This window comes from Sparus aurata, chromosome 12 (assembly GCF_900880675.1).
Source record: "Sparus aurata chromosome 12, fSpaAur1.1, whole genome shotgun sequence".
Lineage (NCBI taxonomy): Eukaryota > Metazoa > Chordata > Actinopteri > Spariformes > Sparidae > Sparus > Sparus aurata.
Window position 1 is genome coordinate 21,997,905 of NC_044198.1, and position 27,833 is coordinate 22,025,737.

The window sequence follows — 27,833 nt, forward strand, 5'->3', positions numbered from 1 at the left end:
TTGCATTGCTTTTATTTCTGTCATTTTTTTCCTGTGATTTTGCCTGTTTTATAGCTTTTATTCCTTTTTCTTTTTTATGTAGTTATTGGTTTTCTGTGTTACATTTGGACAGTTTTTTGGGTGGTTGTTCTGTGCTTCAGAGATGCTGTGTTCTGAGTTGGTGGCCGTGGCTTTCTGGTGGCCTGAGCGACGGCTGATCACACACACCTGCAGCAGATTGAGTTAATCAGCGGCAGGTTAAAAGCCCTGGTCTCCTCCACTCACACTGACAGATTATGTTGTCAACCAGATGTGGTCTCTCAGCGCAAAGAATTGTATTTCTAGAGTTACTAGAAACAATTTGAATAATAATCAGATGAAATAAATTACAGGGTGTTTCTCAGGACAATCTGCCACATTATAAGGCTGTTCTACTTCCTCGGGGCTTCTTCCTGCTGGAGCTTTTTACCAACGTTCACGTAACGTCTTAAAAAGCACATGCAAGGCCTCCAGATATCAAAAAACATGTTGCTTACATCTGACAATGTATGTTAAGTTTACCGTTGACATGTTTGACACCATTTCTTTACTCCACATTCTGATTCTTGGCCCATGTAAAACAAATGCAACCCTCACAAAGAAAACGCAATCTTTGCGGAGAGAAGCTCCCACGTCTGAAATGACTGAGGCTACACAAAGTCAGTCTGGAGGCAGAAAACTGAAGCCATTGTAGCCCGGCCTGACACTGAGAAGAAGAAGATGCGTCAGATCAATACCTGCTTGATGGACAGAGCCGTGGGAAGCAAAAAGTGAAGACGTGGGAAGCCTCACCCGCCGCGGACGTGGGTGTCTGTCATCATTAGACCCGTGCTGATGGGTGAGGAGGTGAGCGTGCTGGGAGATGGAAGCAGGAAAGGTTGGGTCGAGGGCAGGAGAGGAAACCATGAGAGAGCTGGAGAAGATTACAAGTGAGAGAAGTTTAGTCTTGCCACAAACATGTTCAACTTTCTGTCCCTGTCGACTTCTGAGGGTTTCTGCGTTAATGCAGCAGGTCTTCATTTGCATGAGTCATGACTATTGTCGTCATCTACGAATGATGAAATGAGGGAGGGCATGCCTGACAGCCTGTCTACATATTACAAATCTTGTTGGGAAGTCTGATCACTATTTTCTTCCCCAGGTTGCGCTCCTGGAACACATATATATTACATTTCTTCCATTTATTCATGACTTTCCCGTGGCAACAGACATATGCCATGTCACCAGGAGAGATGGAGGCAAAAAGTCATTTTAAATTAACATGCGTGGCAGAGAACAGCCCTATTGTACTCCCATGCTCCGCTGCCCCTCCACAAGAAAATGAGGAATATAAATGTACGGACAGGTATGAAAAAGAAAGAAATATGAACACTCCCCTTTGCTTTCATACTCACTGCCCTCTTTCCGCAGAGGTCTTGTATCATCGAGAAAGATGGAGCTTTACTATGTGCATGTCGTCCCTGGTGTCATACACACAGGCATTGTGAATGAGCCTGCTTCATCCTGTTTTTAATAAAATCCAACCTCAGCGTGTCAGAAACACCTGAAAACAGAGTCCATTTTATCAGAGGCAGGTTCCAAGGAGCAGGGTTGCTAAATCAAAATCATTTATTTATCATTTTACAACACAGGGTTCCAAATGCAATGAAATGTCTGTTGTAATAACTAAACGCTACACAGAACATGCAAAAGTTTTGAATTAGTAAATCAGAGACTCGAAATAGCTTTTAATGATGCCTTGTGAATATTACTTAAGAGACCTTGATGGAACAGTGCAAGTGAAATGTTCGTTGCTGCAGGAGTAAGCAGTTTCCGTGCTGTTTTAAGAAATCTTATGGAAACATTTATTTGCTGCCTTAATGTGTCCTGGTTTTCTCTTTTTCAATTATCAGAATCGGTGTTATTTTATCCAACTGGCAATAACATAAAATACAAGTGCTATACTCTTGGTGCAGCATGCACCCTGCAAAATAACCAGTAACTAAAATGATAAAATACAATTACTCACAATTAGATTGGGACATTATGATATAGGTGCATATATGTATGACCATGTCACCAGAAATATTCACAAAAGAAAATGAAAGTTCAGATATGTCACAGAATAAACACAAAAAAGTGAAACACTAAAATATCCCTGACTCATTTAGGGTAGTGTGAATAAATGGAGTAAAAAGCTACAATAATTGCCTCCAAAATATAGTTGAGTTGAGCTATAAAGTTGTAGAAGATGGGTAACTGTAAGTACGTGGCAGTACTTGAGTAACTGTACTCAGTTACAATCCGTCACTGGCGAATTAGCAGTAAATGAAAAGTGCAGCTGAGGCTGATGGGAAAACTTTTTGCTGGTATTAGAGTTGACCTGATGGTGGCGCTAGATGAACATTCACCCCCCTGGGAAACGTGAATGTCTGAACTACAGTTCACAGCAGTCCGTCCAACCGTTGTTGAGTCTTGATCGACTGATTCTGAGTCTGTTCGTCTTGTTCCAAGGTCAGAATTCAACTACCAGGTTCAGTCTAGTGGTGTCAGATTAGAAAACAGTTTCATTCATCAAACACTTTCATAATCCAGACAAATGATGCCATTTTACTGAAACGGGCATCAGACCAGAAAATCCAATCTGCGTCGTGGGGGCAGTTGAAATGATGTATCCTGTCCCGGTTGTGTGAAAGAACATTTATCCACTTCTAGCTTTGCTGTTTCTTTATCCTCCTCCAGGTCAGCAGGTCTTCTAGTGCTGGACTCTGCCGAACCCTCGCAGCAAGGAGCAGATGAAGTGTAGGGGTTTCCCCTGCTGGTCCCGTCTGCAGCCTCTGACACCCCAGTGATTCACAGTGGACGGCCTGTCTGCTGGGTCAAACGAACCCTGCTGATTGCGGTTTGCAGTGCATTAAATGTAGTAAATGGACCCTCGGGGAGGCACACAAAGTTCATTATAAAATATTTCCCATTAACTCTTCTGCTGCGAGAGCTTTAGAGGAGCGATATATATAAAACACGGATCACATATTCGATCCCAGGGTGATGACTGATGAATCATTAATGCTGAGACACAGTGAGTTGGACTTGTGAGCAGCAGTTGCTGAACCCTCTGAATACTGCATGTCCGTATCCTCATTTATTCAGGGAGGTCGCCATATTAGGTCTCTATCTATCTCCCTCTCCGCCCTTCACTTGTTCTCCCTTCATTTGTGTCCCACACACAACACGGAGGCACATTTATCCCTATAAAAAAGGCTTCTGACAGACAGATGTACGATATTTAGGGTGGCAATTAAGCTTTCCACTGCTCAGAAACCCTTTACGGAACAATTTCTGCGTATTAATACTTTAAATCACCATTATACCCACTCATCCCATCATCTCCCGCTTTCATTAAGCCCGTCTCGTAAAGAGCTGGAAGATGATGCTATATGACAGGGATACAATGAGCAGAATCTGCGTGGTGATGGAGGGAGGCGGTATAAAATTCTGCAGCCAAACTTAATAAACTTGGTTTAATACTAATATACGTTCTGCAGTTCATTTTCGCCTACACAGCCACATTTATGAGGACAGAAAGTGATATTCATTAAAGAATATGATCCTTTATTCAGCACATTTTATTTGCTATGTGCCTCTTTTTGTTTGAGACACAGCATTCGTGTGTGTGTGTGTGTGTGTGTGTGTGTGTGTGTGTATGCATTAATGAGAGGTTTACCGACGATCCCGCCATAATCTTCGTCACCTGGATGTTCACGTACGTCTCTTATCGTAACTGCTGCCTAAAAGCAAGTGACTCTGTGTGCATGACAAATGTGCAAACACAATAAGAAGTATATGATCCACTGCAGCACTGCCTAGAAACATCTTTACGTGTTAATACACTGTGTGTGTGTGTGTGTGTGTGTGTGTGTGTGTGTGTGTGATACATATTGTAATGTGACTGTCGTGTGTCCTCGTTCGCCAACATGGTTCGTCTACACACAGGAGAGATGAGCAGCAGCATTAACAAGGCGGTCCTGAGGTTCTGAGTCCTGAGCAGCAGTGGAAGCCGAACTCAGATCTTTAACTTACCTGGATCCAGTTTTTTCCTCGTTTTTGTGCAAAGTGACAAGTGTGGACAGTAACACCAACAACAATTTTTTTAAATTGGTCAAGCATTAAGCGAGACCGCGGCAGCTGTGGCAGTAATTCTTGCAGGAAATTGCGTACTGTCAGATTACATCCATGTTAGGAGTTCGTTTTTCGCCACTGATGGGCTCACGTTGTCAGGGCCCTGACGCACGAGGCCAATGTCCAAGTCATCAGTGAGCATCTGTGAACCTATTTTTGCAGAGTGTCCCAGACTAGTCAGCCCTCGTCAGTGTTTTTTTGTTCCATTAAAAGCTGTTTTCCACCAGTAGGATGCGAGAATGCGTTGCGGTAATACGGAAACACACGATTATGCGTACGGGGTTCGGTGCAAATTATCCGTGGTGTTGCGTTCCATTTTGTTTGTAGACGTTAATAAGCGCACTTCATGATCAGATATGGTCAGTTAAGTTTCGTGAATGAGGTCCAATAACTGCGCCCCCTTTCTGTGACCAACATAATGTGTAATTATCAAGTGAACATCAGCTACATTACCATCTCCACTGTATCACTGCTGCTGGGCGATCTCAAGCCATTTATGGTCGACTTGGTTGTTGAGGTAGTCGTTGTGGTGTTTGTCGTACAGCATACAACGCTGGATGTTGTGAGAGCAAATCCATTTCCTCCCATTCTGACCTGGACATCAGCTGAAACAAAGAATTTCATTGGTCAAACACATTTTTCCGCATAAAGCGATGGCGGCTGTTTCATGTTAGACAGCTATTAAAAAAACATCTATCTCAGTTTGGATCCTTTCAATAATGTTGAACACACAGAGCAGAACTCTCTGAGATAATCAGTGGCAAAAACAAACACTTTGAGTGGACGTACTTTGACGGTGCTCGCAGCCCATCTCACGACCAATATGACGGCATGTTTCACTTCTGTGCCAGATTTAATGAGATTCAGAGAAAATGGCTTCGTCTCAGTCCACCAGAGACAGCAGCATGCAGACGGTAAGCACAGACACACTGAAAACCACCGGATCCTCTGGGTATTTTTTGCCAGGAAACTGCAGCAGATTTGGAGATAATTTATGGTACAAATCCTGGGATCTCAATTCCCAGTACTCCACTCTGATACATTTTAGTGTATTCAAACATTAAAGCAGCAATTTGGTTAACCACAATGGCTACCAAGTACTGTTTGTCTCAAACCGTGGAACCCTTTCCAGCAAATCAGGCAGATAATGAGTGGACCTTTTAAATCATGGGTGCAGTGGTGGGAAAATTAAAGTACATTTATTTGTTACTGACTTGAGTATTTTGAATTTTATGCTACTTCGTGCTTTTATTCCACTACGATTCAGAGGCAAATATTGTCCTTTTAACACTGCTACAATTATCTGATAACTTTAGTTAAAAGTCACTTTGTTTTATTTTCCTCTGCAACGATGAACTGAACGTCTTTGAGCTTTGGACAAAACTATTTGTGGACATCATCTTTACATTTTACACCAACAAACCCTGAGACACTGAGTTGCGACAGCCAAAGTGGTTGGAGTGTTTACTGGGGAAACTACAGCTCACAGTCCACTGTATCAGCACAACATTAGCAGGGAGTCAGTCAGGTGACACCAAGATGGCGACGGCCAGTACCACCCACTTTGAGCTTCATTCTATCTCTTAATTCAGTCCTATGGGTGGGTCATGATTGCTCTGTCCACTATTTATAGTCGTCAATGTGATTTACAGTAAATATTCTGGTGCATAGGTGAGCAAAAAAACTGAACAGATGTTTAATTCTAAAGTTTTCTATTTTGCTAACTTTGTTTCAAAAGCCTGGAAAATAATGAAAAATGAATTATTCAGTTAGGTATTTATTCTGATTTCTTGTACCACATCTTTTGACAAGTGATTTATGATTTAGTCTGAAGAGTCGCTCTTTTTTGCCTGGACTTGTTTGTTGTTTGGTAGCGCATATGAAGCACTCTGGTCCTGGCGTGAATTCATCTACGGTGTCTTCTTTGCATGAAACAATTAAACTGCTATTCATTTTGATTGCGACTATTTTCCGCAGCACACCAGCCGGACCCATGGGCCCCACGCTGGAGCTGCTAAATGGCTTCCTGTACTTTCAGCTGTCACACAGAACTAACAGAGCTCCGGCCGTTCAATTAAAACACGGCAGAGACGATTTTATCTGGTGATTGTTTAGAGGCGACCTGGTCAAGGTATTACTCACTGAGCAGCTTCAGCTTTATAGACTCTATCTGTCCTTTTTCATACTTGGAATGAAGGTGTGTGGAAGGAAAATGATAAATGAGCTGCAGGTCCTTCTCCCATTGTTTGGAGAACGTAATTAACTTTGGCTCCAGACTGCATCAACACACCAACCAAAGTGTGTGTGTTAGAGGGAGGCCATGAGGAGCAGATAGATGAGTGTTCAAGTGTTACAGTATGAGCCACTTACAGAGCAGAGAGCGCAGAGAGTGTAGATGAACGTTCTAGCTGAGAGACGAAGCAGTGAAGCGTCAAATGATCACAAAAAGCGATATTACTGCTGCATCAATGTGCATATTGCATATCGCTGCTGTAGATGTTCGAGGTTGAGCTCATTTTAACTGCTTCACATACTGTTTATTCTACAGCTATGCATCATAATTCACAAGATCATCCCTCTCTGAGATGTAGTCGAAGTATTAGTAATTCAAACTTAAGTTGTGTAAATATACTTTCCACCTATAAGTGCAGCCAGTGGCGGTTCTAGACCAGTTTTAATAGGGGGGCCAGGTTGGGGACGGCTTTTTTGTTGGGGGGCACATACAACCCAGGAAAAAAAGACAAATCCCTCATTCAGACAAGGGATAAATGGAACTTAAAACAGTGTTTACAATTTCAACAATTTTGATTGGGTAGTAAACTGCAGATACACTTTAATTCTGTCTTTCCCTTCAGTTCAAAATCATTGCAAGAAATCTCTCATTGTATTATTGATGCAGACTCCCTGTCAGGGGGGGCCACAGGGGGGTCCGGACTCAGAGTTACAGGGGCACTGGCCCCTGTTGCCCCCCCCCCCCCCAGAACCGCCCCTGAGTGCAGCTGATAAAAGCTGCTTTTGTGCGTCTGAAATCAAACCCCCACTGCCTCAAAATATAGCATGGAGCTGTATACGTCCAAAAATGGAAAGCTTGAAAGGTGTAGTAACATCTGAAAAAGTTTCTCAATATATTATATAATTAAAATGTATTCATTGTAAAATTAGAAGTCGGTTTCCCTGAGAAAACTCTCAACCTCGTTGATTTCTTATGTGGCAGCGTTACCGGGGTCATCATCACCTCCCTCCCCGGATGTGATGCCCATCTCACTTTAATCTTGTTCATCCCTTCCAAGTGAGATTGATGCCAGGGGAAAAGCAGATCGATATCCACGTTCCCCTGGGGAGAGAGATTAATGTGGGACGAGGAGCCGCTTGAAAGGCAGTTAAGTAGAACACTTCCTCCCCCCAAGGAGATCATTCACATCTTAATTAGCTGTTAATGGAACAGAAAGTGACATAATGTGTGTGCATGTGCCTTCGCTCATGTGTGTTTCTGTCATATCAGCATTTAATAAGATTGAAAATCCTTGTATAAACTCTCAAGTGGGCTACAAAGGAGCTGAGGAACATTAATTAATGACGCCTGGGGCACATCTTCGTGTTAAATGAAGATAATATTAGTGTTTGCACTCTGCATGATCTGCCTTTAACTGCGGGAGGTAGCTGTAAAGGGATTACAAAATGATACCAAGTGAATTCTGAGCATCTCGCCGTTAAACCTGGTCACATTCTACCGATCGATATTCTCCTTTATAGTCCATCGCAGTCTGTTTTACCTCCGCCTCCTCTTTTACAGAGGATATCTGGTGTTGTGACACCTACACTGCCGAGTGAATGAATAAAAGAGCCGGAGAGCTGCACCCGAATCTGCCCGTTAAGGCAAGTGCCAAGCGCTTGAGAGCATCAGTGAGCTCATCAGCCCAATTACTCAAATTTGTGTCAAAAAAAAGCAGCTCTTTTAGAGTCATTACTCGATCAAGTCTCACGCAGATATGATTTTTTGGTTCAGTGCGGTTTACCCTTCCTGAGGATATCGTTACCTCTCGTGTACGTCATGAATAAACATCATTAATTTGACGAGGAATAGAAAAGATTTTGCTCCTCATAACTCCAGAACTAAGTTTTCTTCAGTATCAAAGTAACCCAGGGATAGTTCAGTAGTGATTCATTAATGAGTACACTGTAAACCTCTAATTTAGCATACTTTAAATCGTACATATCGTAACCTAGAATGTAAAGTTTTCATGACCATCACACTGTGGTAAATGTATAGGCGTACTTACTGATGATAAGGTCAAACACAAAAGTTCTATTTTCAGACCGACACAGTTAAATGGACTTGCAAACACTTGTCACATTCACCCATTCACACGCTGATGGCAGAGGCTGCCATGCAATGTGCCAACTGCTCAACAGCAGCAATTTTTGGGTTCAGTATCTTGCTCAAGGACACTTCGACGTGCAGCATCCAGAGATTCAAACCAGAGGCCTTCCAATTACTTGACAACCTGCTCTACCTCCTGAGATACAGCCGCCCCACTTTCTTTAAGTACTTGCGCCAACCTGTGCACCGCTGCGCATCTTAAACTGAGGTGTGGTCGGGCTCGTTGATGGCGCACTGCTATCTGGAGGCAGCAGGAAGTTGCTGCCAAACAGACCGAAAAGATCTGGTCTGAAGTTGCAGGCGCAATATTTTCCCTTTTACTTAAAGGGCGCATTATTCAGATAGTTAAAATGCACCTACACAGCCGAGATTGTAATGCATGTACATTCAGCTTTGATTAGGCTGCTTTCAGTCATGTTTAACGTTTCCATGCAGCCAGTAATGTCCCTGTTCTACACATCGAGGCTCATTTAGGCAGCAAAACTAAAAGCTGGAGTTATACATTTCAACAGAACGGAGGAAACTCTCCAGAGGAGACAGAATTCAAGTTTTAGCCTCTGGCATAAAAAAACTTTCACACAGCTTTGATCCAAACAGCTGAACTGTACGGATCTTAACTGTGTGTGTGTGAGGTTCAGACTGAGATGCATCTGTAGAAATCTTTTTTATCTCCAAATGTGGTTTGGATCCGATTAGGAAAAATCACTTTTCAGTGAGTTTATTGCTCTCTAGACTTTCTGAAATCAATCTGAATACAATCCAAATCCCAAAAAATTGATTTGGGCTGGTAGTATGAACATTGTTTTGTACTCCTAGAATACTAACACTGTCCTCCATATATTCACATATAGATAGTCCCCATATGTTAAATAACCTGAGGACAGACAAACTACAAACTCAAACAACTGTGACGTCAGCCCTGCTCCAGATTCACAAGGCCATTACGCAACCTTTTTAACTTCAAATGTTAATTGTCAATGCACCCAGATAGTATTTTTACATTGTGGATCTATTCCTGCTCTTAATTCACCTACACAACAGATTACCGAACAGTTCCCAGCTTCCTGCGGAAAGGAAAAGAGCTGCCACGTTCGCTTCTGAAGTGGCCCACTCAACAAATATACAGTACTCCATCGTATTGTCAGGGCTGTGAGTCATATGCTTACACAACAACAGGTCCTACAGAATCAGAATGTGTAAATGTGGATGAAAAGCGACTGTCTTCCCGTCTTTGTGAGCGCTTTCATTGTTGCTCACTCCGTAGGCCTGAGCTCGTAGTCGCTGGGGCAGAGCAGCAGAACCGGCTGACGGAGCTCCGGCTGAACAAATCGGGCTGCGGAGAAAGAGTGGGAGGACACTCCATTGTTTTCGACAACATGGTTTGTCAGACTGTGTGAGTCAGTCGCTCCCGTCATGTAACGGTTAAAAAAAAAAAAAGAGCCCTGTGGGTTTTTTTTTCCTGCACTGAGGCATATTTGTGAAGGTGATTAACACCAATTAATGCTCCGGGGAGAGGATGAATGGCATCACTGCTCCGCAATGGAGGGCAGCTGTTTAACCAGCCGGCCTGTTTCTACATCACTGGGGAAATACACAGCGGGCCACTATGGGTGAAAACAAAGTAGATCTGCCCTATAATAAAAAAAAAAAAAAAAAAAGGAGCACTGATTTGTAGTAATGATAAGAGCTTGGCGCCAGACGCCAACACCGCCGGTGCATAACTGTCTGCGTGAGTGTGTGTCCATTTGGGTGAGTTATTTACATTAATGCGAATCCTTCCCGTTTGCAGCGTTTATTACGTGCTCCAGATATCCTGTGAGCACCAAAATCACATTAAACCAGATCCAAAGGTTAATTGAGGGTGACATCATAGCTTGTTAGAGCGATATGGAGATGTAATAAGATTGTCTGCCGATATTTTACACCACAACTTAATCCCTGATCGTACCCTCTTATCCGCGTGTTGTCACCCTGAGCAGCTGCGGCTCTGAAAGTCAACACTTATTACTTCCTTCGCTGGGGATCAAGAGGAACCACGTCTCCGGGATATTACGTTTACTTACTATTAATAAGAAATGGCAAGTGCAGTGTGTTTTGAAGAAAATGAACTGTGTAACTGAAGACATGGTAATGTTATACTTCCTATTTACGTCTCAAAAAGCACCGCAGGGATTAGTGTAGTATCTCACTGATCTCCCACTGATACGTTGGCAGGTTTTGTTACTCACTGATCTGGATTTTTGTCATAATAAAGAAAATGTAGTTTTATTTGCTTTCTGGTGGCAGTGTTGGTTAGTTGGTCCCCTACGTCAGTCCAGACTCAAATCTCTCAACATCTACTGGATGTATTGCCAGTCAATTTTGTGGAAGTATCCTTAAGACGTCTATAATCCTCTGACTGACACCAGCAGGTTAGATTTTTCATTCATCCAGTGAAATATTTCAACATCTACTTGATGAATTGGTTCAACATTCTCCAAGATGGAGCCTAATGATTACATTATCGTCCTGTCCTTTCCTTCGAGCACCACTGACATTTCTAATTTTGAGGAAGAATATATCAACAACTATTTGAAGGTCGACGAGTAACATTTGTCCATTTTATTTTCCTGTGACCATACATTAGCCAGGAGTAGCCTTAAATTCAAATTGGATTAGCATGGCTCTCATCCCACTTTCTTCCTCTCATCCCCGGGATGGTGTGAATGGTCTGAAGATGCCGTTGGGCAGAAACTGTCTCAAACTCTGCTGCTCTTAATCCAAAGCCTCCGCTTCCTTGTCATCGGTAAGTATGTGTTTCGGCAATAAGACTGACAATAACAGATTAAAAACAAAAATGTAGCATGGTATGACGGAGCTACTGGCCACCATCACCACTGTCATCAGGGTCAGGGTTTTCCTGAATAAATAATAAGTCTGGTGTAAACGAAAAGCTCACTGAGGATTATAATTGAATATTAATAGGATTTGTGACTTGTTGTTGATCCTAGAGGAAAGTCAATAAGGGGCCACTAAAGCATGAGGATGGTCCCTCGGCAAACACGCGCATCCACAGCAAAGTACATAGAAATATGGCCATTAGCTTCCATGATACCTGCACATGGACCACAGTGTCCAGAGTTCAAATGGAAACCTTGACACGATCTTCGAACAGGTTACCGAACTCATCAGGTATTCTCCTCAGGGGACCATGAATATTTACATTGAACTTTATGGCAACAGACGGACGGACGGACTGAAGGACTGACGGACGATCCTTAGGAGAAGCTCTCTTTTTTCATTCTTTACACAGCTACTACTTTTTTTCACCTGAAGAACTGAGTGCAGCTATGAATGACGTCCAGGAGAGACTTTTCTGAAAGAGCGCTCGTTTATCCCCATTTCAATCTCGCCTCGCGGCTCTCTACAAAGGCTTTTCACTCTGCCTTCAAGTGTGGACGTTCACAGCAGCTATATGCACTTGTTCCTTTAGACGTGCTGTCTCGAGCATTTTCCTGCCTTAATGGCCATCCCGGCACAGCGGCAGCAAAATGGTATGATATAATATATACTTTTACTTTTCCTACTTAAAGTAAGTTTTGCAGATAACACTTTTGTACTTTTACTTAAAGGAAGAGTTTTGCAGTGGTAGACAGAATGGACCTCCTGAACAGAGATACATTTACTCACAAAGGCATACCACGTGAAAACATTTTTACAGAATACATGCGTTATTGTAATGAGTGAGTTGTGTGGTTTGTCTTCTTCCATCTTCTAGATGTTCAGACTGAGTTCACGCTCATATAAGATTACTGCCTGGCGCTGTGTAATGCTATATAAGTTCACCAACCAACACAAACTAAAATAGCAAACTGTTTTTTTTAGCTCTTTAGCTTAAGGAAACAAGATATAGTTAGTTAGTAAGTTAGCCAGTCTATCTGTTTCTGCAAAGCTATGCTAATAAGCGTGTAGCTTTATATTCACAGTAGAGACATAAGAGAATGAACGTTCTGCCAGAATGGAAATTAAGTGCATTTTCCCAAAAATATCAAAACATAATCCATAAATCAAAGCATCTTTACTGTCTATTTTCTTCCATTTGTTCACGAATTGGTGTTTAAGCACACAGCAGCACTGAGACTGAATGCGTCCAGTGTGACACTGACGTAGGACTGAAGATGTCCACACAACAAAGTAACGTTTTAGCCAGACTTTACCATTAATTTTTATGTGTAACTAAGTGAGACAAATCTACTTTTCCCATCTGGTTGCTAATTGGCCCATCTCCATTTAATTGAGCAGGATTTAATCTGAGAGGGACAGGCAAGAAATCATTTTCAGCATTTTTTTTTTTTTGCCTTCGTTTTTTAAGTGGAAGAAAAATCTGCTTCATGACAGAGATGAATGATTGATTGCAGCTGTTAGCCAGGTAGCCATGCTAGCCATTACAGTTTGTTTACAACCCTGACACAGTAAAACCGGCCTGAAGGACAGCATGCGTCAAAAATAGGGATCGGCCGATCATTGGTTTGGCTGTTATTCAGCATTTTTCTGATTATTGGTGTCTGTGTTTTTTGTGTATATCTCATTCCTCGTACATTTACTTAAAAATCCAATACTTTGTCTCTGATGCAGCATTCTCTCTCTGCCTGCAGTCACCACTATCTGATGGGTTACAAGTCCTGGTAGCAGAAAATGAAAGTACTGAAGGAAAGAACCTCAGCATTGCAGTACTTCAGTAAAAAGTTTTAAATAGTTAAAAGAGCCTCTACAGTTGAACTCTGTCGGGCTGGAAAGGCTGCGGAAATTAAAACAAAGGGAGTCGGGAGTCGAGAGGATGCTGTTTGTAGTGAGACAAACTCTCCTGTGTCATGAGGACAGTATAAAAAGGGGTCACAGGGGTCACAAAATTAGAATAACTGAATAAATCCACTGGAATAAATCATCAGAAGCATTACAATAAGTTAATTAAGGGGCCTTCTGGTTTCAACACTATCTTTTGAAAATGTGATTCCGTCTGAATTATTATTCAGTTTGTCAAATGAGCCTCCATCACTGCAGAGACCTTTAACACTGTGGACTAACTGAATGCTTCTCAGAGGGGAGGAGGTAAAAAAAGAAAAAAAAAAGACTATAAAAAAAGATTTTTGTTGCCTTTCTTAAATGGGAGATCAGAGCGTACAGATGCATTCAGCTTCTGGCATCTATTCAGTGCTATGTGTTATTTCTTTTCTCTGCAGCATTAATCATCGCCGAACACCAATTTAGCTCCAAAGACCCCGTTTGCCTCTTTTAGCTTCAACGTGCTTTTTGGCCCATTTCCACTTGTCTCCCACCTCAACCACCTCTACCCATCAGCTTCCCTGTTATTTGTTCTTGCTGTGTGCAGCAGATCCAGCATGCACGTATTTCTATGGGGTAAGTAGCACAGTTAATTGGTGGGCCCATGTGTTGTTGTTGCTTCAATTAAGAAGCAACAACAAATAATGCTCGTGTTTATCTGGCTAGCCAATACCAACGAATAAGCAGCTACAGGGGGGCCATGGTTAGCGCGCCACTTACCGAGGAAATCATTAACGGCCCCCAAACCCCGTAATTTAAGCCTTGTAGTGCTGCTCCTGTATATTAGCAGCTCACAAAACTGACAAACTCTCCTTTAACAAAAGTGCAGATGTCGACATGGCCATTTTTTTTGTGATTTTCGTCGTCTTTCTGTGACGAGGTGGCGGCCATGTTGGTGCTGGCGATGTGTGTTGAGCGAGACGATGTGGTCCACTGAGCAGTTCAACACAAAACAAGATGATTTTACTTCATTGACGTGGAAAATTATCTAATTCACAAACATTGCATGTGTACATCATGGCACAACTCAAACAGAATCCAAAATGTATTGTGGTCTCCCCCGATTGACTACTGCACAACGTCTTTCTGAAAGAATTTATGAATAGACCTTTTAAATGTTATTGGACTGAATGAATCAAATGTTTTATGATGAAAAGAACCATTTCTGTACGTCCGTGGTGTTCGGTTTTGTCTGATCCGTCCGACAGCGTCAGAAAATTGAGATTTAAAATGAGTCTTTCCGAAGTCCTGTTTTTGTGTATCAGCATGTTCCCCCTGTCCGTCAGACACCGAGGCTAACTAATTAACCTCTTTCCTCTGTGTTTCACACCTCTTAATGTTCTGTCAATCAAGAAGTTGTTGAGTTGAAAAGCTGAGCGCTCCTCTAGTCCTCATTTTAATGCGACTGTCATCATCGCCACATTTCCTTTTCTCCTAATGTATTAAACTTCCTGCTACACTAATGACGCCCGTCTCATTTTCCCACATGTCCAGGTACATTACTGCCAAAATGTTATGGCGGACCGAATCACAGTCCCTGTCCGCAGCCTGCCTGCTTCCCGAATGTACTCCTCGCATTTTATTAATGCATGTAGTGTGGTTTGTTTTGGACACTTATCACAGAAACGTTAAGCTTTCATCATCTGCCAAAAATGCAGTCTGTCCAAGCAATTAGCTTAGTCCCGGAAGGTTTGATCTTCCTAATTGAGTTGGCAGCCAGACGTTTATGCTTATTTCAAACAAGGCATGCAGCGGCACAGTGTGTGCCAGAGCTGGTAATCCAGGCGCAACTTTAATCCAGGATTTCTCAGGTTTTTTATTAGAAGTATTTGTTGTGTCTGTCATCGCGCTGACAAGATTTTCTGGGATTTAACTGGAGCTCACAACAGAATTTTTTCCATCGATCTTCATACTGCAGGTCTGTGCCACCGGAGCACAAAGGTTTCTGTTCGGTTTTCATTGGGCCTGTTTTGTATCATTTGAGTCATAGAACCATAAAGAACCACAGCAAAGATTATTGTTTGTCCTCATTGAATATATCTAGAAGCTTGGTAACACAGCGACTACTTAGTTATGCTCACTGTAAGCTAACGTGCTAGTTAGACGGGAACCTGCCAACACTAGTAAGTCACAGCTAGCTGGTTGGCTTGCTGAATATGATTCTAGCTCAGTTGCTCATGTGGACGATGGGGGTCAGCCCTATGTTCCCACATTTCTAAGATATTTTCAAAATTAGGTCTTGTGTTCCTACATTTCCCTTCAATTTAAGGGTTAGGGTTAGGCTAGCCCTAACCCTAAGGAAATGTGGGAACATAGGGAGTAATTTTAGAAAGAAATCTTAGAAATGTGGGAACATAGGCATGCTCCCGGGACAATGTATATAAACCATGTCTCTGTTGAACAGAAGTTTGATCTCTGACGGACGAAGTAAAACACAACCAGACAGCGATACACAGCTCGGGTCTGGACTGCCGGAGCTTTAACAGAGTAGATACGCAGCAGAGTGGACATAAACACATAGACTACAGTGAAACCTATCAGATCAGAGACTGACTGAATACAGATCTGGTGGAATTCGGGGGTCACGGCCCACCTCAACATCATCGTGGACGTTAAGAAAACACTGACGAGAGGGCGCCGCTCAAAGCGAAATCGGTCTCAGAAACGTGCAGAGAAACAAACAAGATGAACGAGTACGGACAGGATGCTCCGTCCGTATCCGTGTCTGATGAGCCTCGAGCTTTGCCTCACACGAGCCTCGTTGTTCTGTTCTCTGGATGTTAATTAACGGGGTAAAACTTTGTATGTGGTGACTCAGCGTATTCTTCAAAAAGCTGATGCTCCTCGGCGTCCACAGTGGATGTTTGCAGACGGCACCGTCCTTTCTGCACCCTGCGCGCGTTTAAACAAACTGCACATGCTGCAATAAAAGCAATTAAAACCCCCAAAAACATTCATTAGCTTAGCTGACACATATCGAGAGTGAACCGCAGACTAATGAAAACAAATCTGCAGCAGACGCTGATGACAGCAACCTCAAACGTTTCTCAGATCATTATAAAGCAGCGCATACATCGACGCAGCTTTAATTTAATCCCATGTGAGCGATAAACACAAGAACATGAGCCGAGTGTCACGTACCTGTCGAGGTTCGGATCAAAGAACTGACAGAAACAGTCTTTACATTGACTGAACCTGCTGAAACGTAAAGCAAACGTACAGCCAGTTACAGGGCCCGGTTTCTTTTGTATTTCCTATTTATCACTCGCCGTATTGTCAGAGACAGGCCACATAAATCATTACTGTAATTGTTGATTAACACATCCTGTGGCAATTAAAAATACGGGGAAATTATTGAAGAAAGCGTTAAAATGTTCAGCGATGACTGCTGAAATGTCAAAAGACTAATCAATGTGATCAGAACAGATGTGATGTGATTTTTTCATTCGTGTTGGTTTCAACATTGTGATCACAGCTCTGTCTTCACTGTCGGGCAGCTAAGCGGCGTTTTTCAGGTGGATCCAGCGTCCTGCAGTCCGCTGGTTCACAACCTCTTAGTCTGACGTGCCGCCGAAGTCCTGAGCTCTGGCGACCCTTCACTGACATCACTCAGATGTGGCCTATGAATGGATTATAAACAGAATGGTTTCAAGCATTATTAATTATGAATAAGCTAGTCGTCTAACAGCGAGACCAAAGAAAGTTTTGAGACCTTGACAGCTGACGTATTAAAGCATTTGTCAGAGCGTTGGGGACATCACGATCAAAGACGGAGAGACGTTTTTGAACTACATTATCAAGCAGCTCACCTGTTAAAACCTCAGCCGAGGGCAGCTCCAGCAAATCAATTCAAACATGTGATTAAACCTAAATCTTATCCCTAGATCTCCTGTGGTTGACAGTGTCACGTTCACTGATTTAATCCGTCCATTTTCATCTAATTAAATATAGTTTTTATGGTCTGGACTCGGGCCAAAGGGTTCATGAGCAAAAGGCTTCCTTTAAGTGCCTCCATGCTTGTAATAAACCAGGCGAAGAGGCCAACCATGCTGCAGCCTCACCACAAAAAATGTCCCGATATTTATCATTGGTTTCAATTTGAGCCTTCTACAACCCGAGGGCAATTTCATTGGGCATTTTACAAGAGGTAAAAGAGCTTTACTGGTGCAAAAGCAGCAGTCTGTCAAGTCCTCTGACATAGGCCATTTGGATGTCGTTAAAATAATGGAGATGTTCCGTTTGAATTTATAATTGACGACCTCCCCTTTCACAAACTGTCTGATCCAAACATGGAAAATGACCCCATCCTCTTTCAGTCTGATGAGTTCAGACTCTGCTTGCGTTTATGAGTAGAGTAGGTGATGTTGAAAAGTAAAAGTTAGAATTTTAAGTAGAGATTTAACAGGTCAAATAGGACTCACAGTTGTCAGTTTTCTGGGGGGTCAGTCCTATGTTCCTACATTTCCCTTCAGTTTAAGGGTTAGGGTTAGGCTAGCCCTTTTTCTAACCCTTTCCTAATTTTGAAAAAAAGAACATAGGCACGCTCCCAGTTCTGGAGCCTGTACTACGATCGTGCCAAGCGGCCACACAAAGCTGGTTATCAACTCGATAAATCAACACAGGTTTTCCACATCTAGCCGTTAGCGCACTCACATGTGGAGGTGTTTGCATACAACACTAATGGCAAACATGGAGAAGTCTGCTAGGACACAATAGTTTATGAAGAACAACCATCTAAACACGTATCCAGGCTAAAAACGCACAGTTGCAGCTGCCAAATTCAGGAAAGACAACTGTCAGACAATCGCTGACTGTTTAATGTCGTTAGGGCACGAGTAGATCTGACTATAATCACATTTTGGCATTTTATTAAATGAATGTGTTGCCTAGACGCATTCTTATGGCGTGAATGTTACAGCTTTCGCCTTGTAGTTACAGCTGCAGCCCGAGCAGTGTCAAACAGACTCGGGAACAAATCAAAGAAATAAAATAAAAACATCATTCAAAGCAGTACTGTCATATCTCATAACAAGTACAGGGCATGATGGTATCAATCCGTCTGTCGTAAAATGAAATCAGTATAATATAAAAAAAAAAACACAATAAAAAGGCTTTTTACGTCTCCTGCAGCCACTCATCGGCGTTCATGTTGCCCCTGCATTCCGACATGACACACATGGACACAGGAAGTTGGAAAAGCGACTTCCCAGCTCAGGAAAATGGAGAATCTGAGGAGCACGTGACTGCAGCATAAAAGTCTGTTTGGATTGAGAGACGTCTGAAGCTCCATTTTGGCGTTTGTTTTTCTTTATTCCTGTGCATGTAAAATCTCAGTAACAACTGAAGTCGACTTATAAATGTAGTTGAGTCGACGGTCTCATAGCTTAATCCAGCTCCTTGTATTCATTCTGTCGCCTGCCCTGTTTTTCTTTAGCCGTATACTAAGTCTGATTTTATTCCAGCCGTCCTGCCCTGCAGCAAACCCCTCTTTTCTCCGTTCCCCTCTCCCGACCTTCCCCACTGACTCACCTGCTTCCAATTTTCCCTAATCAGCTTAAAGCGGCCTTGTGCCTGACCCACAGATTCTTATTTCTCTGCCTGAACCCCCCATCTGAACGAGTGTGCATGTATTTGACGGTCCACCTGGCTTTTCCTGCCGTTTGACTTCAGTGAAATTTGTGTCGTGCCGTTCAAGGTTAAATAAGTATTTCAATCTGAACTGTAGCAGAATAGGTGTAGGTGTAAAGTAGCATAAAATGGAAATACTCAAGTAAGCCATGCTGCAGGTCCATCTAAAAACAGAGGAAGAATTGTGTATGGTGGAGTGAGACTTGGACAGAAACTTGGAGGAAAATGATGCTGATATCACGTGATGTATTCAGGATTTATACGTTTGGAGCCTGTGGGTGCATTAAAAATAACTCCCAATGTACTGTCCCCACTTCAAATCTCATCATGTAGCACAGTAGGTTGGAACAAACAGACACACGCATTTCATATGTTCCAGACTCTCATCCCCTCATAGAACAGCACTGCCCACGTATTTCGCGAAGGTGAAAATGGACCTAATTAACAAAATGTGCCGCATTGTGCAGCTCGTTCTGTCTGCCTCTGACTCAGCGGCTGCTTTGAAACCACCGTCACAAAGAGCTTTTCTTCAGCCGTCTCCCTCGGCTATTTCTCTGTCTGCCTCCGTCACCTCAGTGCAGATTAGCTCAGATCTCGAAAATATGATATTTATTTGACTTTACTCCCCCCCCCCCCCCCTCCTCTTTTTGTTATTTGGCAGTGTAGAGATAGAGGAGGGAGATGAATATCATCCTGGCTATAACTGAACCCGTATATTATTTTCATGGAATGTGGCTTTACCATAAGATAGCAGAAGAGAGGAACTCGACATAACACAGACATGGATGATTGTCTGCAGGTGTGCTGGAGTCAGTTAGGATCCACCAGCTGCACCTCATCTTCACAATCAAGACCTCCTCAAATACTCTGCTGAGCCGTCTTGCCGTTGCACCCACAGTCAGTGCCACCTCATTCAGGCCGTAATATCTGAGTGTTCTCGTTTCCTCCTGACTTTTTGTCTGTGATTGGCCTTGTTTCTTTGTCTGCTCCTGATTCCAGCCCCGCTTCCTTTCCCTTACGCATCTACAGAAGTCTGCTGCTCATTCCCCATCCCTGCTACTCTGCTCTACATCCACACTCACGCACAAAACCACAGGAAACCTCTCCGGAGCAGCGACCTTCAGCCCCTCATCAGTTCTTTGCAATGAATACCTTCAACTGATTCTCTGGCTCAGTACCCTTCCTGACCAGTGAAAACCATGCATGTGTTGATTTAAAACCTTTGTTATTCTCGTATTGTCTAAGGAGCGATCAAAGGTTAATCATAATGGTATATTGCATTAATCTAAGAGAGGGTAAAATATTTACACCACTCAAAATTAGTTGGGGATATTTTAGTGATTCACTTGATTGTTTATTCTGTGACATATCTGAATTTGTATTTTATGTTTTGTGAATATTTCTTTCAGAAATAATGCAGCACATTTCATTTGACTTTTATTACATATCCATGCACATGTACATATGTACCCATATCCCAATACCCCAAACTCATTTTGAGTGTGTATTCTGTGATTCTGTTATGATATTGATGGTGGTAACTTGTCAATATTTACCTGCAAATTGTGTAGAAAATCTACCAAAAATGTGGTACAAAGGATTAGATTTGTTTGTTTTTTTTAATTGCTGGATCACATATTTGTATATTTTAAACATAAAAGAGAGGATCTGAATTCTTCTCCTACTATTTCCATTAGAATACCAGAGCGAACCAGATCTTTATATCTTGTGCAAACAAGATGAAAAAAAAAATGTTTTCGTCATCTGGGCCTCCAAAGTATATTAACATCAGCTGAGGAGATTTATTTCCTTATTCTAATTATCAGATATTTACACATATGTTGTAAGATGTACTTTTCACTCTAATGGAGATTGCGTAATAATTTAGTATAATATTCTTACCGCTCGTTTTATCTTGTCTATTTAATCATATTCATTGAATTGTCTCCAATGAATTCGCCTTTACATTTAAGTTGTTAGTTTGTCGTTTTAAATAAAATATTATTCGTCTTTACGTGTTTTTATTCGCTTTTCTTCGATTTCTTAAAGTTTTTTAAAGGAACCGGAAGCGGAAGAAAACCGGAAACACATGCCGCATACGTCACTGTTAGAAAAACAAAAACAAATCGACGTCTTGCAACATCTCTGTTGTGTTGTTTTTATCCCCCGTCTGTCCTGTTTACTGCTCTGTAAACACCCGCACCGTCTCGAGTCTACATGTTCACGGTGAGACTGCACATATTTCAAAATGTCGACGTAAGAACGTCACAGCAGCCGCGTTTACACCGCTGTTACCTGATGCTAATGTGTGCTAGCTAACTGTGGCTAACAACAGTGTTCCCCAGCTGTCAGCTGAAGACAACAAGAAGAAGAAGACAGCAAACTTACACTTGTGTCGCACTGAGCAGCCGTCGTGTTTGTCTCTCTCCCCGGTCACAGGTTGTCCTCTGGGTCCAGCTGAAGCTGTAGCTCCCCCGGTAACATCACGGTAGTTCAGCAGCCATGGCTCAGCAGAGAGGAGTCAACAGCCTGCAGTTCAACCAGGACCAGAGTGAGCTGAGAGCTGACTGACAGCACACAGACATATTCTTTACAGCTTCTTCTTCCTCATTACTGCTTTTATCATTATTAAACCATTTGTTATCCTTTATTGTTTTTGTGATGTTGTCTTCCGGCTTCCTTGTGTGTGTTTTGACTGTTGAGTGTTTATTCTGTGATAATAAAGTTTCCTGCTTTTGCTTGTTTGTCAGATTAAAGGTGCTTTATACATAACGTTTATTGTTATTCTTCTGTGGATCACAGGCTGTTTCTGCTGTGCTATGGAGACAGGGGTCAGGATTTACAACGTGGAGCCCCTGATGGAGAAAGGCCACCTGGGTGAGTGCCTTTAACCGCCCTTCTGTCAAGTTATATTTTGTATTTGTGGAAAATGCTAATAAAACCTCAGCTGGTCAGGATTTTGTTTCTCAAGGGGAATTGGGGTGAATTCAGTATTATCTGTGCTGGTCAATGATCTTGTATAATTACATAATAATTACATCAACAGTTAATTTTGTACAATGTTATCTTCCCATGTATATAGGAGTTTATTCTACTCTATTCTATTTCTTACCTTTTAATTACATTATTTTTTACTATTGTTATTGTTTTATACTACTGTCCTTTGGCTGCTGTGGCAAACACATTTCCCCGTTTGTGGGACAATAGAGGAATACTGATTCTAATCTGATACTGATCAGTGCTGCTTCATTGGTAGTAATAGTACTATTTGAGTGACGATGGTGGGATTGTGAAATTCTGGGCTGATATTGACGTTTAAAATATCACTTTTTTTGAAATTTTTGTTTCTTGTTTATTATTTCCCCTTCTTTGACGAAGAAACCAAAAAATCTTCATTCCAAAAAGTCAAACTCTGTACTGTTTTAGAATCAATTCAGCCTTTCAAATATATTCAGATCTTTTCAAAGAGCACTAATTTGATCATGCAAATTTATGAAAGATTAAATGGAAATCCCTGTATTTTGAAACTCTGGCCTTATATTTAGATGTTTTGGAATCTTTCCAGTTGATCCCCTCTGTTGGCAGCCGAGACACAGCAGCAATGGCTGCAAACTAATCCTTTCTGGCCACTCCAGCTGTCAAAGTTATATCTACTAAAAGTGCTTCTTTGTGTCACTGACAGGCTGAAGTTGTTATTCTAAGTGTCTGATAACAGTCCCAAACTTTCTGGAGGATTCTACCTCCAACGGTCTGCTTGCAAGAATTTTTCCAAAGTCATGACTTAATATTTAACTGACAATCCAGATGAGGCAACTACTGTAACAACTCACCTCGCAAGATTTCAGAGTAAAAGCACACATATTTTAAAATATTATTTCTGTTGGCATTCATCCCTGATAAAAGTCAATCAACACAAATAATTTCACTTTGATTTGGCCAAAAAACGCTGATATCCATGTTTCCTTCGGTATTTGAATACCCTTAATGCTCAAGTTTACAGTTTGAGTGCTCTACAGTGTGTAGTTGTCATTGCAAAGCTACACAATACAGTAAGTAATCTTCTGCTAGCACACCTTATTTGCACCAACAGTGTAATTTTATAAACTGTCATGGTACCTGCTATTTCTGACAGAAGTTTTAGGTTTTGTCAAGCCAGCTCAGGCAGAGAAAACCTGGCTCTGAACAACTTGTTTAGTAGTGCTGGGCCGTGCTCCACCTGCTGAGCCACAGCTGCCCAGAAGCCCCAAAATAATTGTGACATTAAAATCCTTTTTAAATAGTTCTGTCAGGTCCAGCCAGGGAAAGAGGACAGCTTCACATTCTGAAAATTACACCTTTCCTGTTGCTGTTACTCAGTTTCATCAGCTCAGTGAAGTGTGGAACCCGAAGAAGTAAAAGAGTTTTTACAAACCTGTTATATAGTTCATTAACATCTGTCAACTCATAATGAAGGTGAAAGCAAAGAAAATGAATTTAGACGTGGCAGGCTTGTCTACCTTGTTATATCCAAAGGTCTTTCTGTGATTGTTAAAGCAGCCTAATCCACTTTCAGAAAGACGCCTGTAATTAGTTTGGCAGCTGTGTATGTTAATACTTGAGGTACAGCTAAATGAATAAGGTGGCAGCGGATCATTGTAGAACCAGCTGTCAGTGGCTAAAATACTGTCCAGACCGATGACTTCTATTACAGGGGAGGAGGTGAAATATTTAATTATCCACCCCCACCTGTAATATTAAGACTTAATTTTTAATTTGTGTGTGTGTGTGTGTGTGTGTGTGTTCCCAGACCACGAGCAGGTAGGCAGTGTGGCCCTGTGCTCCATGCTGCATCGATCCAACCTGCTGGCTGTAGTTGGAGGAGGAGTCAACCCCAAGTTCTCAGAAATATCTAGTGAGTTCGATCAGATAATGTCTTTAAACGCAACACACACACACGTCATTTATCTGTTGAAAGAGGATATTGTAATCTGTTCTCCTCCACATAGTGGTTGTAAAGTGATACGTTCATTGTAGCAGTGGGACAAATTATCAATACAGCAACATATCGTATGACTTCCAGCTGTTATACGTTATTGATACACTGTTGCTAAGTACTGATATTTTTATTAAAACTTGCAGGCGCTCTAAACAGATTACCAGGAATCTGGTTTACCAAGTCACTTCAGGACTCCTTGTGGTGCCGTTCTTTAAACTTGATTTATACAAATTGAAAAGATTTTAAATGATCTATAGTTATATCTACCTTCAAACATTTGAAAAGTGCATCTTGTCTCTATGACGACTGTTCAAAAAACCAAATAGTCTCATATGGTGATTGTTTCATTTCAGTGCTGATCTGGGATGATGCTCGGGAGTCACGAGACCCCAAAGACAAGCTGGTGCTGGAGTTCACCTTCACCAAACCTGTTCTCGCCGTTCGCATGAGGCATGACAAGTGAGTTCCATGCCTCACTCGCTCCACCTGTGCAGCTACGTGAAATACAACACAATAAGCATCATTTAAGTGCATTAATCGTAGTTATTTGCTTTCCTCTCTAGGGTCATCATTGTTTTAAAGAACAGGATCTATGTGTACAGTTTTCCAGACAACCCTGTTAAACTTTTCGAGTTTGACACCAGAGACAACCCCAAAGGTGAAAAGTCCGTCTCTTGTTCTGTTAATTTTTCTTCCATCGTGGCCTTCTGTTCAACATTTGAAAAAATTACAACTATTTCTGTCCTCCAGGCCTGTGCGATTTATGTCCCAGTCTGGAGAAACAGCTGCTGGTCTTTCCGGGTCATAAATGTGGCAGCCTGCAGCTGGTTGTAAGTTACAAACAAACAGAGGGCAAACCTCTAAATAAATCAACCGTTTAATCCGTTGTTTAAAGTGACGGTCATGTACGAACTGGTGTTTGCTTTAGGACTTATCCAACACCAAACCTGGAACATCGTCTGCACCCTTTACCATCAACGCCCACCAGAGTGAGATCGCCTGCGTGGCGCTGAACCAGCCCGGCAGCGTCGCCGCCTCAGCCTCGCGTAAAGGAACGCTCATCCGCCTGTTTGACACGACGACCCGAGACAAGCTGGTGGAGCTGCGCAGAGGAACTGACCCGGCCACCCTCTACTGGTACACGCTCAAGTTGTGAACTGTGTGTGTGTGTGTGTGTGTGTGTGTGTGTGTGTGTGTGTAGGTGTGTGTGTGTGTTTAAGGTGTCATTATCATTGACTTACACAAAGATGGAGGCATGTAAGTTACCCTAAAGTGAAGCCAAAACAACTGATATGCCTTGATCGGCCAGGAGAACAGAGGTCTACCTGTTAAACAGCCGCGTCTTAAAAAACAATTTACCTTCAATTACTAGTCTTAACAACCCAAACTGATGACATCATGATGACATTATGCCGCTGTCTTCACAGACGGAGCAGCACACCTGATGTGAATGATTGTAATGTAAAAACCTATAAGAGTGCCCCTTTAAACTTGATGCTGTTCTTCAAGGAAAGCAGGTCTGTTGTTCAGCTGTATTTACTTGGTTGATCAGTTTAAGTTATTTTCAGTCTTCTTAAAACCTTGTGCTTCACTGGTGCACAATAAATACAATACACTGAAGTACAACAACTGTTTTCAGGGGAGTGAGAAGGAAAAAAAAACAAATAGAACAACTCGATGTTCTGGTCGAGTGTCTCCACTCTTCTATAAACAGGTATTTGTGTCCGCTTGTTTGCTTCAGGCTCTCACAGGCTTTTCTCTTGTTTTGTTTATTTTTCCAGCATCAACTTCAGCCATGACTCCTCGTTCCTCTGTGCCTCCAGTGACAAAGGCACCGTTCACATCTTCGCACTCAAAGACACTAAACTCAACCGCCGCTCCGCGTAAGACCGAACCCTGACCTCCAGTCGCGTCTCTTTTACCCACAAACTGTCTTTTCATCCGCGAATGTTTCTTCCTCTGTCTCCCGCAGACTGGCTCGTGTTGGGAAGGTGGGCCCTGTGATTGGTCAGTACGTGGACAGCCAGTGGTCATTGGCCAGCTTCACTGTGCCCGCTGAGTGCGCCTGCATCTGTGCTTTTGGGAAGAACACGTCCAAGAACGTCAACTCTGTCATCGGTGAGGAAACATGAGTAAAATCACACAGAATGTTTTTGTTTTTGTGCTTTTAGAATAACAGCAGTTACACATCATATTTTCCTAAGTGAACTGTTTCAGTAGATGCTCTCATTGTGAATTACCTCACGTTTATTATCAACAGGCGTTTATTTTATGGCTGGACGTGACGTGAGAATTCACAGGATGCACTTCGCAGATTATCATTCAGGTTAATTTTCTCAGCCTGCAGGTCTTGTTTGCACCACAGTAAAGCACGCGCTGCAGTCGGAATGAATCCAAATCCATTAATAATAGCTATAAGAGCTATACAGAAATAGCCAATCTTCCTGCTCCTGGTCTTGTTTGCTTATAAAGGTCCTACATATATTAAATTGAGACTGTTTTATAGCCACTTAGATGCTCCTTGTTGTAAGTGCAAATGAAATCTTCCTCTTCATATCTTCCTCAGTTGAAGGGGGGAAAAAAAAATTAAACCTTTGTTTGTTTTTATTGTGTCCACATTACTTCTGTCATCCTCCAACGCCTCAGTGCTGCCACACTTCAGATGGCAGCGTTCATTCGTGGCCGGTCCAATCACAGCGCTCTGTGCCAGCAAATAGAGTTGTTTGTGTTCTATTAAGACACGAGAATGCTCCAGAATGTGTTACTCACATCGTTGTATCACAGCATTTGACTCAGCGTTGAAGATGTTATTTATCTTCTCTCCCCTCCTGCAGCCATATGTGTGGACGGGACCTTCCATAAGTACGTGTTCACCCCCGATGGAAACTGCAACCGAGAAGCCTTCGACGTGTATCTGGATATATGTGATGATGACGACTTCTGAGGCCAGTTCAAAGACATTACCGGAAGGACAAGGAGGCGAGGACAAAGAGGAAACATGAGGAGGACAACGATGACAAATGAAAGTGAACTGGAGTTAATGATTATTGTTGTGTTGTGGAGACAGATGGGGAAAATGTCCTGAGACAGAGAATCGGAGACGTGTGGAGAAACAGACTTTATACTGAGGCCTGTTTGTGTTGGTAATCAGTTGTATTATAGCCTCCAATGTAAACACAGTTTTATATTTGCCCATAACCTTGTTGCGTCAGGAGTCTGACTGAAAAAAAAAACTCAAATGACAAATGTGTACCTTGGAAGATAAGTGATTGGCTGTATTTATGAGAGGTTATTAGTTTGAGTGAAACTGAAATTAAAATGTGTTTTTGCTAAGAAGTTTGTTTAGGCATCCCTGGTGTTTGTCATGACTTGTTTACATATTTTGTCAAAATTTGAGCTGCAAAAAAATGGAAGTTTAATTTATGTAATGCAGTGTTGGAGCCTCAGGAGACATTTCCATGTGGTTTATTAGGAACAAAAACGTATTGAATCACCCCTTGACTTCATCTAGATACCACAGACCTGAAATGATCGCTGTAAATGGAGTCTTTGTCTTTTTGGAGTTAAAGACAAGCTGACATTAGCTTTTGCTTCAAGTGATTTAAATTTCACCCCAAAAATCACAAAAGTGTTGCTCATCTGTGGGGATTATCCTACTGAACCAAACATGTATGTATCATGAGCTTGTGTTTTCTACAGATTCTTTTCTGCAATAATCCAAAATTCAGATGATAACCATGTTATTACACCACTGCATGAAGCTCAGGGGTCATAAAGACATTTTCCCATAAACTCATTTTGAGAAAAAAGGCTGAAAAAATAACATTTCCAGGTCTCAAGTTATATCCGGTT

General features: G+C 42.0%; 1 protein-coding gene and 1 long non-coding RNA gene across 3 annotated transcripts; one reads left to right on the top strand and one right to left on the bottom strand.

Annotated features, from left to right (window-relative positions):
• Window positions 1–767: 767 nt before the first annotated feature.
• LOC115593276 (uncharacterized) lies at window positions 768–21,514 on the bottom strand. Of its 2 annotated transcripts, none has more exons than XR_003986281.1 (3): window positions 21,395–21,514; window positions 4,630–4,781; window positions 768–931 (listed from the first exon to the last, which is right to left on the bottom strand). It is a non-coding gene; the product is annotated as an uncharacterized LOC115593276 (long non-coding RNA). The 2 variants fall into 2 exon arrangements; XR_003986280.1 differs by having other exon boundaries at window positions 768–1,561.
• Window positions 21,079–27,317, top strand: wdr45 (WD repeat domain 45). The gene is made up of 11 exons (XM_030436770.1): window positions 21,079–21,232; window positions 21,446–21,557; window positions 21,809–21,883; window positions 23,793–23,897; window positions 24,335–24,440; window positions 24,545–24,639; window positions 24,732–24,811; window positions 24,910–25,118; window positions 25,763–25,864; window positions 25,954–26,099; window positions 26,816–27,317. The coding sequence occupies exons 2-11, from the start codon at window positions 21,509–21,511 to the stop codon at window positions 26,923–26,925; spliced, it is 1,077 nt and encodes a 358-aa protein (XP_030292630.1). The 5' UTR covers window positions 21,079–21,232; window positions 21,446–21,508; the 3' UTR covers window positions 26,926–27,317.
• Window positions 27,318–27,833: the final 516 nt, after the last annotated feature.

Excerpts from the sequence above, each read along its gene's own strand:
- wdr45 (XM_030436770.1), top strand. The coding sequence starts at position 21,509 with ATGGCTCAGCAGAGAGGAGTCAACAGCCTGCAGTTCAACCAGGACCAG. Across the intron at positions 25,119-25,762 it reads GACCCGGCCACCCTCTACTG|CATCAACTTCAGCCATGACT; the intron begins GTACACGCTCAA and ends TTATTTTTCCAG. Across the intron at positions 26,100-26,815 it reads GAACGTCAACTCTGTCATCG|CCATATGTGTGGACGGGACC; the intron begins GTGAGGAAACAT and ends CCCCTCCTGCAG.